General features: G+C 36.1%; 1 protein-coding gene across 1 annotated transcript in view; it reads left to right on the forward strand.

Annotated features, from left to right (window-relative positions):
- Positions 1-13,317, forward strand: part of LOC150083207 (tRNA (34-2'-O)-methyltransferase regulator WDR6) — a 760,490-nt gene that overhangs the window by 476,747 nt on the left and 270,426 nt on the right. Inside the window, exon 16 of the mRNA XM_090378434.1 lies at positions 9,062-9,247. Coding sequence (XP_090234560.1) covers positions 9,062-9,247 — 186 coding nt within the window. The remainder of the gene's footprint in view (positions 1-9,061; positions 9,248-13,317) is intronic.

The raw sequence follows: 13,317 nt of genomic DNA on the forward strand, positions 1-13,317 counted from the left end.
TCTGGGTATATTCGTACCATGTGTAAGCCATATCCAAAAATTTCATTACTTCATACAGCATGTATGAAGTAATGAAATTTTAAAATCTTGATGGGGCCCATCAAGCCCACACCAATGCCAGAGCTTGCACTTGGGCATCATGCAACACAGCGGCAACCCCCAAGGCAGAATGCTCTGGTCCCAAAGGGACTAGTAGTTGTTGGTGACTCTATTGTCAGGGAAACGGGGAACATGCTTTGTAAAAAGGATAGGTGGAAGAGGACCAGGGTATGTCTGCCAGGAGTAAAGGTCGATGACGTTGTAGAGCGGATATCATCTTTTAAGGGTACAAAAGGTGATATGTTGTACACGTTGGCACTAATGATATTAAGAGTAGGAGACCGGCAGAATTACTTAACAAGTACAGGTCACTTTCGAAAAAAAGCCGTGAATTAGGGTTGAATTTGAAAGTGTCTGCAATTCTGCCCAGACACGATAGGAGGGATTATATGATGAGAGCCTTGTCGATCAATTCGGCCCTAGAAAGATTGTGCAAGGTTAGAATTTTTTTCAGCCTGGTCTGTACTTGTTAACAGGAGAGACTGCTTCTACAGGGATGAGATACACTTAAATAGAAAGGGTGCAAGAATGTTTGCTGATGCTATCGAGGCAGTTTTAGGTGGGTCTGAAAACTGCTAGATTGGAGGGGGGGATACAAGGACTAATAGATTAACAGTAGCCACTGGCAAAGGTGAAAGTGATTTTTGCACTGCTTCTATTGGAATGAGTAGCAGCTTGGAAAATAAGATGCAGGATATTTCAGAGACTGCTGGAAGTCATTGGGGTACAAATAAACACATGGGTTGTGTTAGGGTAGCTAAGAAAAAGAACAGGTGCATGTATACTTGCGTGTACACCAATGCTAGGAGTTTGGTAAATAAATTTGATGAATTTGAGGGAGGTATTGCTCAAAGCATCAAAGGTGGATATTGTTGGGATATCAGAGACGTGGTGTCACACAGATATAAGGAATGCAGAACTGGAATTTGGGGAGTACAATGTGTACAGAAAGGAGAGACAAGATAGGAAGGGAGGAGGGGTTATGCTATTAGTTAAGAAACACATAAAATCCAAGGAAGTGAAGATTGTCAACATTGCTGGACAGTGCACTGTCGAGTCAGTTTGGTGTGACATAAGCATTGGGAGATCAAAATTGAGAGTAGGAGTGTGCTATAGGCCTAATGACTCTGATGACTATAATAAGGAACTGTACAGGGAAATAGAGTGGGCCAGTAAATCAGAGAGTCTTATAATGGGGGATTTTAATTTCCCAGATATTGACTGGAATTTGTGGGTTGGTCACTCACACACTAGCAAGGCTTTTGTGGATTTATTGGATGATTGTTTTCTAAATCAGCATGTTTGGGAGGCAACTAGAGGTGGGCAATACTCTTGATTTGATTATCAGTAGTGATTCTTCATACATTAAGAATCTGCAAATACAGGAACCACTAGGTGGCAGTGATCACAGTGTGCTGAAGTGGGATTTAGTCAAGGAGGTAACTACCATCAGGGGTAAAGGGAAGGGTTATTGCTTTCGTAAAGGTGACTACGATGGTCTGAGACAGTACTGGAGATGTACAAATGTAACCCCAATTCACAAAGGAGGATCAAAGTCTGACACAAGTAATTATAGACCTGTGAGTTTAACATCTGTTCCAGGAAAATTAATGGAAACACTGGTTAAAGAAGCACTGCAGGATTATCTTGACAAGAATTCAGTTATAGTTCAGTCAGAGCATGGTTTTGTTAAGGGAAGGTCTTGCCTGACCAATTTGATTGGATACTATGATGTAGGGGAATGACTTTGATATTATATATTTGGATTTTAGAAAGGCTTTTGATACTGTTGCACATGGAAGACTGCTGCACAAATTGGAGCAGTGTGGCATTGGAGGCAAATTGCTGCTATGGATAAGGGGATGGTTGAGTGGCAGAAGACAGAGAGTGGTAATCAATGGACACTGCTCAACGTGGACTAATGTTATTAGTGGAGTTCCTCAGGGTTCAGTGTTGGGTCCGTTGTTGTTTTCGGTGTTTATGAATGATATTGATGATGGGATATCAAGTTTAATGTCCAAGTTTGCAGATGATACAAAGGTTGGCAGGGTTGTTAAGGACACCACTGATGCTATGCTGCTGCAACAGGATCTGGAAAGGTTGAACAGATGGGCTGAGAGGTGGCAAATGAAGTTTAACATTGACAAATGTAAAGTACTACATATGGGAAACAGTAACCCCAGAGCAATGTATCAACTCTGCGGTACTACACTGACAGTGGTGGAGAATGAAAAGGACCTGGGGGTAATTGTGCAGGCAGATATGAAGTTCTCTGAGCAGTGCAGACGAGCTGCAAGAGTACCTCATGGTGTCTTGTCAATGATATACAGGAATTTTTCTAGCAGGGATAAGGAGGTGATTATTCCCTTGTATAAGGCAATGGTTAGGCCACATCTTCAGTACTGTATACAGGTCTGGAGGCCTCATTTCAAGAAGGATGTAGAGCTGCTGGAACGGGTACAGAGAAGGGCAACAAGATTAGTGAATGGAACAAAGGGTTGCTCTTACGAAGAAAGGCTTAAGTTTTGCAAATTACAGAGTCTGGAGACTAGGCACCGGCGAGGTGATCTGATAGAGGTGTATAAGGGTTTGAATGGTTTGAGCATGCTCAATGCCAATGGGATTCTTCATCTTGCTCAGAATAATCAGCTCAGAGGGCATAAATTCAAATTGAGGAAGGACGGATGTTGGATAGATGTGCGGAAATTTGCCTTTGGCCAGCGGGTGGTTGGTTGGTGGAACCGACTTCCATCACTTGTTGTTGAAGTTGATAGACTAAACAAATTTAAAGCTCAACTGGACAGGTATTTCAAGCAAACGGAGGGGTGAAATGGGAGTGGTTTTTTTTTTTTTTTGGCTGATGGTGAATAAGCTTGCTTTCTTGCATCATATGCCTCTACTAATGCTAATGCTAAAGTAATGGAGAAATCAATTAACCGCCAACCCTTAAACTACCTAGAAACCTTCCATCTGATCAGCAATCACCAGTATGGATTCCATCAGTGTCGCTCCATTGGTGATATTCTGGCTTATGTTACCCATTTATGGACAATTCAATAGAAAAGTTTGGTGAAACACCAGCAGTTTATCTTGACATCTCAAAGGCTTTAAACAAGCTTTCATTCTAAACAAACTTTCATCTTTTGGTTTGCCAACTGAATTTTGTAATTGGTTATCCAGTTTTCTCTGTGATTGCTCACTGAGGGTGATAGTAGATGGCTCTCTAACTTCTCCATTAATGTTGGTGTCCCCCAAGGTTCAGTTCTTTCCTCCACTTTTTTCCTCTTGTATATTAATGACCTTCTTCCATTGATTGGAAATCCTATCCATAGTTTTGCCGATGACAGCACATTGCACTCTACTTTCCGATTTGAAAAACCCTGCTCGATCAGCTTCAACTTCTCGAAAATCTGCTACCAATTCCTTAAATGCCGACCTCCAGGTATTCTCCAGTGGGGCAAAGACAACTTAGTTGATTTCAATCCTTCTAAAACTCAGTCTTATCTTATATCTCGCAAAAAGAATTCTTCTGCTCCTATGCTTATCTTTGGTGACACTCCAATTTCTAGGCAACATGATATATCTCTTTTGGGGATTACCCTGATTTCTAATCTCTTTTGTCACAAGCACATTACAAATATTACTTCCTCTGCATCAAAAAGGTTGTTGGTGAGAAAAATATAGAGGGTGTTAGTTGTGTTGTTATAATTTTTTACATTCATTACTTATAAATAAAAGAACAAGTAATTGCAGATGTACATTAGCAATTGCAGATGCCTCGGCATCTTAACCAACACTGGGTTCATGTAACTAGAGAACTAAGGCTAATTGGGGTTATGAACATTAAAAATCACCAAGGAAAATTACATCACTGTTAGGCTGGAGAAAGTCGAATTTCAGAGAAAGTCTAAGTGTTCCAATTGATTATTGGAGATGGGAGAAAGGTAGAGACAACAGATGTATCTGACAGCATGGAGCGGAGGGAGACTTTAAGACAGAGGAAATCAAAAAAGGGGGGATTCCAAATTGGGAATTCTCTGACAAGGAATATGAAGGCAGACCTATGTGGAAGTACCACTTCTGAAGCTAAAGGAATCATGGAGCAAATACTTAGGGCAACTGAGATAAATATTTGACGTAACTGATAATTGAGACTTTGTCAGGAAAAGTAAATGGAGCTTGGCAGATTGTAGGCAGAAATGAACATAACTGAAATTGAAAAGACCATATATATTTGTGAAATGAACAAAAAGTTTTTGTACGGATTAGGTCTTTTAATAAATAAGATTAGTCTGTTAATTGACTATTCATGATGCATTCAGTTGATAAGTTAAATGTAGTTATTTCATTAATTCATAATTATGAATTAATGAAATTTTTGGATATGGTTTACACCCAGCAGGAATATACTTTAGCAATGTGGCCTCAACAATGCCTCCCCAACCCACATGCACACTACTTGTATTCCCTTCAGTCACTAGATGGCACTTTACACTAGCTGATCTGGATGCCTCCTAGAGTGGCTAGCCTGCAAACACACTATTTTAAAGCTGTACCCTTGAAATGCTTACCTCGTCTTGTTGTCTTCATAACCCTAGTATTGTGTGGTGACAGAGATGGGACCCCCATTTCTCTGTGTGATGTGGAGCCCTGACCCCTGCTTACAATTGGTTCACACCTTGTGATCAACTCCATATACTAGATACACTGTTGCAATGTTTGACTTCTTGTACATGAGGGTTGGGTGATATTCAGGGTTCCTAATGCTCCCATCATTGTGAAAGTGTAGGCAGAGGATTTGATTGTTACTTAATGAATGACTGTAATTAACTGAAATCAGTCCATTTCACTCTCAAATTGGAACTGTGTATCAGTTCCATCAGCTTTTTTGACTCTCAGGTAGGAATCTCAAGCCTGTTATACTTGGAATAATATCTGTGCCAAGGATAAGAAATCATGAATTATTACTATTTCCTTATATTAATCAGAGCAGAAAGGTTAAATATATGTTATATTTCGGTTGCTATTAAAATACAGGAAGAAATAAGTAAATTGCATTATGAAAACATTTACAGTATACTACAACTTTTTAATTTATTAAGTTACAGAACCTCTGTATGTTGCATTTCATGTGCTGTTGATTATAAAGCATTACGAGATGTGGAGTGAGTATTACTTTGGGAAGTATGTCCAGTGAAGTAAAAACAACTACTTTTATATATTATTAATTAATCAATTAATAAATAATTAATGGTTCACAAGATAATTAGTTGTTTATAGTAGTAGTAATAGTAGTGGCATGTGATGCAAGAAAGCAAATGTATGAGCTTATGCAGCATCAGCCAAAAAAAAAAAAAAAAAATCACACCATTCCCTCCAAATGCCTGTCCAATTCCTCCTTAAATTTATTCAACCTATCAACTTCCACAACTACAGATGGAAGTTTGTTCCAGCAATTAACCACCCGCTGGCTAAAGAAAATTTCCGCACATCTATTCTACATCTGTCCTTTCGTAATTTGAATTTATGCCCCCTTAGGTTCGTAATCTGAACAAGTGGAAGGATCCCATCAGAATTCAGCGTGCTCAACCCATTCAAGGCCTTATACACCTCAATCAGATCACCACGCAGGTGCCTAGTCTCCAGCCACTGCAATTTGCAGAACTTAAGCCTCTCTTGATAAGATGATCCCTTCATTCCCCTCACCAATCTTGTTGCCCTTCTCTGTACACACTCAAGTAAATCTACATCCTCCCTAAAATGAGGTCTCCAGACCTGTACGCAGTACTCAAGACCATTGCCTTATACAGAGGGATAATCACCTCCTTTTTCCTGCTAGCAAAATTCCTATATATCATTGACAAAACCCCATGACCTGCCCTGGCAGCCTGTCTGCATTGCTCAGAAAACTTCATATCTGCCTGCACAATTACTCCCAGGTCTTTTTCATTTTCTACCACCTTAAGTGTAGTACCACACAGTTGGTACGTTTCTCTGGGGTTACCTCTACCCATATGCAGTACTTTGCATTTGTCAAGGTTAAACTTCAGTTGCCACTTCTTAGCCCATCTGCCCAAATTATCTAGATCCTGTTGCAGTAGCACACTGCCATTACTGTCATTAACAACCCTGCCAACCTTTGTATCATCTTTAAACTTCGACATTAAGCCTGATATACCTTCAACAATATTATGTTTCACTTCCATTAATCACTGAAAAAAAAATGTATTAATTTATGAAATAAAAATTTCAGGTGCATGAAGTGTCATGCACAGCATACATGCATAAATATTATATTTATTTTATATTCATTATATTCATGCGATAAATTTCCAGAGGCAATAAATTACTTCTACATTATTATTTGCCAATTCTGAGAGAGTGAGAGAGCAGAAGTTTTAAATTTCAGATGCTTGGTTTCAGGGGCGACTCATTGGTAGGCACTGCAGAACTGCAGCACCCCCAGCTTTTTAAATCTAAATATACAGTCAAAAGAACTATATGAAATTTTGTGAAGAACAATGCTATGCAATGAATATTTTTATTAACAGTTCCTGCATATGGTATACCCATCCTCTATTTCCAATAATCATTTCAATAATAAACGAATAAAATATGAAATAGTTTTCTACATTGAAGTTTAACCGTAAGTGGAACTGTGCACTACACAGTTCCACATTTTGGCCCCAGTGGTTGAGTCAATGTTTAGTTGGCAGGTTGCCAATACGCATTTGTTAGAGGTGACAAAACGAGTTAGAGAAACTGCGGAGTGAGCAGTGCCGAATTGAACAGTGTACCAAACTTGAATGAAAAAGTTATTAATCTATTTTCAACAAATAAAAATCAAAGAATGGATTTTATTTTTAAATAAAATTTCGAGATTACCTAAGTCTGTTAATGGGAAATGTCCAGTTAATGTTTTGTAGTATTTTTAACTTGCTTATTATTACCCTCTATTATGTCATTTAATGTAACTTTAAGAAGCAGCACCCCAAACATCAGAGTCACGAGCCGCCACTGCTTGGTTTCATCTTGGATGGTTTCTCAAATAACCATTGAGAAATTAATGATTTCTGTATGTGAATCATCTGCCCTCAACTTCCTGCACAGATTTCAAACAACCAAGACAGAAACTTTTTTTTTAATGGTAACTTCCCAGGAATATGATAAATGAATTCATCTAAAAGATAAAAATGGTACGATTTTACAAAAAGAGAAATTTTTAAGCTAAAGGTTTTACAGTTATGAACATAAAATTTTGTATTTACAATTCCAGCAGTGCTGAGGATTTTCTCTAAAAATATTTAATGGAAAACACACACTGTTATAAATACATTTTCAAGTTATTATTATTATTATTATTATTATTATTAGCCATATGGTGCAAGGAAGCCTGAGGCTTATGCTGCACCAGCCAAAAAAAAATTTCTTGAGTTACCCTGTGTGTGTGTGTGTGTGTGTGTGTGTGTGTGTGTGTGTGTGTGTGTGTGTGTGTGTGTGTGTGTGTGTGTGTGTGTGTGTGTGTGTGCGTGTGTGTGTGAGAGAGAGAGAGAGAGAGAGAAAGAGAGAGAAGTAGAAGGAAATCACCAAGAAAGAGAAGAATGATGATATCCAGCTGAGGACCCTGGGTGTGCCAAGCCCATACTCACCAGATGTGAGCCCCTGGGGTTTGCATAAAGATTCTTCACTGCTTGCATTATAATGGATTTATTCATATTATGGTTGTAGAACAGTAACTCTTTGGTATATAGGTTTAAATTTAAAAGACAGTATAATGTGAGCTCTTTTGACATCTTCATCAGTGGCAAAATGGCAGAGTTAAAAAAACATGTAAAACTGACATCTTGCCAACAGTTTTGGTGTACTGTTTCTTCACTGAAAATAAATAAAATTTTGATTAATACATTGTAACTGCAGGCTGTGAAGTGCTTTATTTCTGCTGCTAGTATACCTGTAATTAATGGCAATGCCCTTCAATTCTTAGATCAGAAAGCTGTTTTAAAAGTATATTAAAAATGAAACATTTTAATTGTGAGTAAATCATTTCATTTCCATAAGGCATTAGCAATACTATTGTATTGCAATTAGTATTAGCAATACTATTGTATTGCTAAACAATAAAAGAAAATACATAAACTTACCCATTTCTGGCAAAGCTGTAACACTTCTGAATAAGTTACTCTTAGGTTTGTCTTCCCCCCTCCTTTTTTTAAATAATTATTAAGAGTATGAATATGATATTTCATTTTTATAATGAATATCATATTCACTAGCAAATAAAAAAACACTTGATAATTATCTATTGTTGACTAAATATTGTTGAATAAACTGTAAATTTTTAAAATTTCTAATATGAAAACATAAAGAAAGCTAAAAAAAAAACCTCTACTAGTATTATGAATATGCATTTACTTTAAAAATGTATAGACTCTTATTACAAGTAATTAAGCAAAAATATTCATACTTTTTCAGTTATAAATGACAGAAAAATTTTTTAAAAGTTTCTTTATGAAAATAGTTGATTTCAACCATTTGGTTGAAAATAAAAAGTTATAAAGGTGCTATTTTAATATCAGAATGAGTAAAGTATAGCTCTCTTGTAGAGATACCATCTTTGCCTTCTCCTTGTTAAAAAAATAAAATAAAATAACTATAACAAAAAATATTCAAAACATTGCCTGTTATAGGCATTTAAAAAAAAAGAGCCTGTGCTACTACACTTCTACTTGTAAAACATTTTGGATGCCTTCATGCTAATAAGTTTAAAAAAACTTGTATTTTCTCACTGTTCCCAGTCAAAAAGACTATTTGGCTTCAGTAGTTTTTTATACCTTTGGTGTTGATGAGATACACAGGGTTGTTGTTTTTCTTTATGTATAGTGAAACTTCTTTTAAAAACAATCAATGAAGCTACTAGTATAGTAATACTTGTTTGTATCACCAAGTTTATTTTTAATTGCAGGCAAAGTTTGTTGTGTATAATACAAAATACCACAGTTCTTTAATGGAGATATCATGTGGTGGAGGACATAGATCTTGGGACTTTCATCTTACCAGGGAATTACAGAGTACATTTATCTGTATAAGAAAAAATGAAATCTTATTAACTCAGAAGAATCTTGCTTCATCCATTACATTTGCTGTACAGGTATATATATATTTTTTCATATACATGTACAGTATAATCTATTGTGTAAATGTATACATGTTGTTGTAACAGTTAGAAATTTCAGTTGTTAACTGTTACGTTAATTTTCTTGGGACTGTGGATGTTTAATAAACTAATTTTATTTTGATTATTTTATGATCTGACATAAAATATATATTTATTACTTATGCCACATTGGTTGAGAAAGGGGCATGAGTTATATTTTGTTGTTTTTCCATAATTGTATCAATATTTTGATGGTAATATTTCCTTAAATGCTATTTCCTTGTAGTCATAGAACAGTTTTGAACACCAGCAGGAGCTATCAATTTTGCTATGAAAAATCGTTGTAAGATTGGCAGATGTTTATTTCAACAAATTGAAATAAAAGTGGCTCCTTCAGGGTACCCAAGCCATTCTACTATAATTTTTGTAGAGTTGCAGCATTTTCAAACAAATTCAGTAACTTATTTATTTTTTAATCTTACAGTTCATTTTACAGCCTTACAGGGTCATCCAGTTTTATGGAGATCTTCACAAATTTAGTGTAAATGCCAAATACATAGTGTTGAGGGTCAAGCGGCACTGGTGATTGCCCACAACTTCGCTATCAGTTTTCTTGTGTTTCCTGTAAATGCCAGAAAGCGCGAATGATGTGTTGTTAATGTCATGTAATGTTGTTCTTCTGTTTCACGTAATGTTGTTCTTCAGGTCTCTTAGCCTAGGAGTTTGTGGAGCAGCACAGACCCCTAGTTACTGTCCATGGCATGAGGAGCCAGGCCAGGGAGTCCGGAATAATTACTCTGGCTCTGTTGTTCTTCAGGTCTCTTAGCCTAGGAGCTTGTGGAGCAGCACAGACCCCTAGTTACTGTCATGGCACGGGAAGCCAGACCAGGGAGTCTGGAATGATTACTCTGGCTAGGCCGTCCCTGGTCGCCTAATCTTCCCAGGGAGGGCCCACAAAAAATAATAATAATAAATAAACAATAAATTAAATATAAATAAATAAAACAAAATGAGTAAAATAAAAATAAATGGAAATTTTAAAAAAATAATAATATATAAAAATTAAATCTCTTTTAAAACTGATGTTCCAAATATTTTTTAATATACACTGAGTTGGCTTTGCATTAGCAATATATTGCTAATGGAAAGCCAACCAGTCCATGCCTATACAATATACATATGTATAATTGAATTGGCATGGACTGGTCTGTGACACTGGTGAAAGCTAGTCAGTAATGGCCGATAATGCACCAATACACCCCGGAATCTGTGACCGACGGACCCCAAGCACAACCCCAAATACATCAATCCACCACTCCAATCTTTGAGCGAGAGAATACAATACGTCCATATTTTAAAAACAATTTAAATGTTTTGAGACCAAATAAATATATAGTGAATCCATACTCATAATACTTTAAAAACTAATATTAAAACATAAAAACATTAAGAATTCTCTAAAACATTGAGACTGAAGATTTTATTACTTCCCTCTTTAGGGAAGTAACAAAATAAACTGGAAGTAAACTGGTCCTGTTGCACCTATTCTTTTTGCATAATATATTCCCTGTCTCCCTGACAATAGTCACCAACAATAATTACTTCCTGTGGGACCAGCACATTCTGCCCTGGAGATTGTCGCTTTGTTGCCTGATGCAGTGGAGTGAGCTCTGGCATTGAGTTGGGCAGCTGAGAGCTTGACGGGCCCCCTCATTAATTTCTTCGAGGGTATATACCCTAAACCCCAAACTCTCATAAATGCCCATCAGAACACTGAGTTGGCATCTAATTTCTCACAGTCTCTGCACCTAGCACACACAAAAAGATCCTCCTCGGTTAGATCATGTCCTATTCTAGACAGGTCTGCAAGGATGCCGGGAAGTGCTTGTAGCAATATGACTGTAGTTAAATTAGTCTTGATGTCTAAGTGTATGATGCGTGTGTTTTTTGTATATATTTTCTATAACGTGCGAGGTTTAACTTCTAGGAGGTAATCATACTCATTAAAGGGATCAAATCGAGGTGTAAAGAAAGTATATTTTGGAGGAGTAATATTTTTGGATAATCAGTTTTTTGACAGTGTGCATGCCTTGGAACTTTTACACGGGTGTTGGCAGTTGCATCCCAGTACTGCTTCCTTCGGGTAGAAGATAGGCTTAATGGTGCTATGTCCAAATATGGCGGATTATTGGAGCAGCATATCCCGTAGTCAGGGTAAGATATATCAAGTGAAATTATTTATTGAATTCACAAGTCGCTTTATAAAGAACATGCATAACTAACCCGTGGATTTCCGTTAATGGCCATTTATATTGAAAGATGTAAAATTAGGCTACGTAACGATTTTATAGAATTAGATATATGGTTTTGCATTTTCATGATAGAAAATATCAAAACTTCAGCATTGCCTAATTTACATCCGCGGTGCTTGAAACTGCAAGATTTTACTTCTTTAAGAAAATACACATTTTGTTTTTGTTGTTGTTCACGTACCCTACCCCAGTAAACATTGTTCATCTTAATCTAAAATCGGAGGGGGGGATCACATGGTCTTGGTTCTGCAATCATCGTGGTTGTATGACACCCTTACTGAGTTAGCCGAATTCTTAAATTCTTCTGTTATTTTTTAATCATGCTTTCAGAAGTGAAATGCGGTAAGATATTTTTGATTATACCTACATATAAAATTGTTACGCAGTATTTAATGAAACTTTTTTTTGGTTATTATGATTATTTATATAACTGCATCTTATTGGTAATGTATTCTTGCCTTTAGGTCAAACATAACTTCCCATCTAGAATATAAATAAAATGTAAGTTAGGTGAGCTTGAGTATATAAAGGCAGTCCTCGCTCTTATGGCACGATTGGTTTCTGGCAATGTGGACGTAAGTTGAAGTATATTTTTCCATAAAATCAGTGTTAAAGATTTAGCTTTATGTTCCCATCTTAGCCGCATGAAATTTTATTTTTATTGAATGGCCTGTAATATCGTACTGAGACAAACTTAAGAGAAAAGGTTAATGTAACTTGTTAAAGACCGATCTTTTTATTCTAATCAGCATGGCATAATGACATGGAAAAGCATCACAAACCTGGAGGAATAAAGTATGTACTTATGCCAGAACTCTTCTTCGCTGTTCATGTTTAAGATGCTCATTTTCTTGTATTATTGCTAAACTTAAAGGCCCACCATGTGTGACCCTGGAGGGATGCAGAAGAAATAAATAGTAATAATCAAGACAATAAAGTGTTTTATGTATTGGCCTGGCTGAGTGCCATATGTGTGAACGCTGAAGCATTTACCTTAATTAGTAAATGTTATAAAAATGGGCTGTGTAAGGTGAGGAGTAACTGTTTTAACCCATTATTGCCCACTGTATGATTAATCATATGGTTTGTTTACCTTATTGCAAAAAAAATATTAATTAAAAGTACATGAATATATTTTTATTTTCTTTCAGATGGCATTTATTTCTTAAGATTGATTACTTCCTTAGTGATATTTGGCAACTTTACATTCATAATTTCATTTAAACATATTGTTAGAGGGGTTTCTTTCAGTAGTAATTTTGACACAGTGGTCTTAACTTGGCCGACGGTAAGTTTTTCTATGATATATTTTAAACGATTTGTTTGCTAAGGCTATTTTGCAAGTTTTTTTATTCATTATTCATGCATTTTGGATACGAAATTTGTTTCATAGAATAATATGAAATATTATTCATAGTGAAATATGTTTCACAGAATAATATTTTGATTGCTTTAGTTTATAGATTTTTTTTTCTTGTGTATGATAAAACATATGCTGGGAAGTGTCCATAGATTTACCGTTCGTAAATTGCCGCCGTTGTTACGCGATACAAAATATCTCGAACTAGATAGCATAAGCTTAGTATAGTATAGTACATAATATAATATTGTCAATTAATCAGTAAATCTTTTAATTTTGTTGAACTTCATTGTCAATTAAATTGTACTTTTAACTATATACATATAACGACTTAGATTACGTAACATAAATAATTAGCAAAAATAAATAATTAATACTTAACTTGATACAGA

Source organism: Mastigoproctus giganteus, chromosome 7 (assembly GCF_048544385.1).
Source record: "Mastigoproctus giganteus isolate SK-2022 chromosome 7, ASM4854438v1, whole genome shotgun sequence".
In the NCBI taxonomy this organism is placed as follows: Eukaryota; Metazoa; Arthropoda; class Arachnida; order Uropygi; family Thelyphonidae; genus Mastigoproctus; species Mastigoproctus giganteus.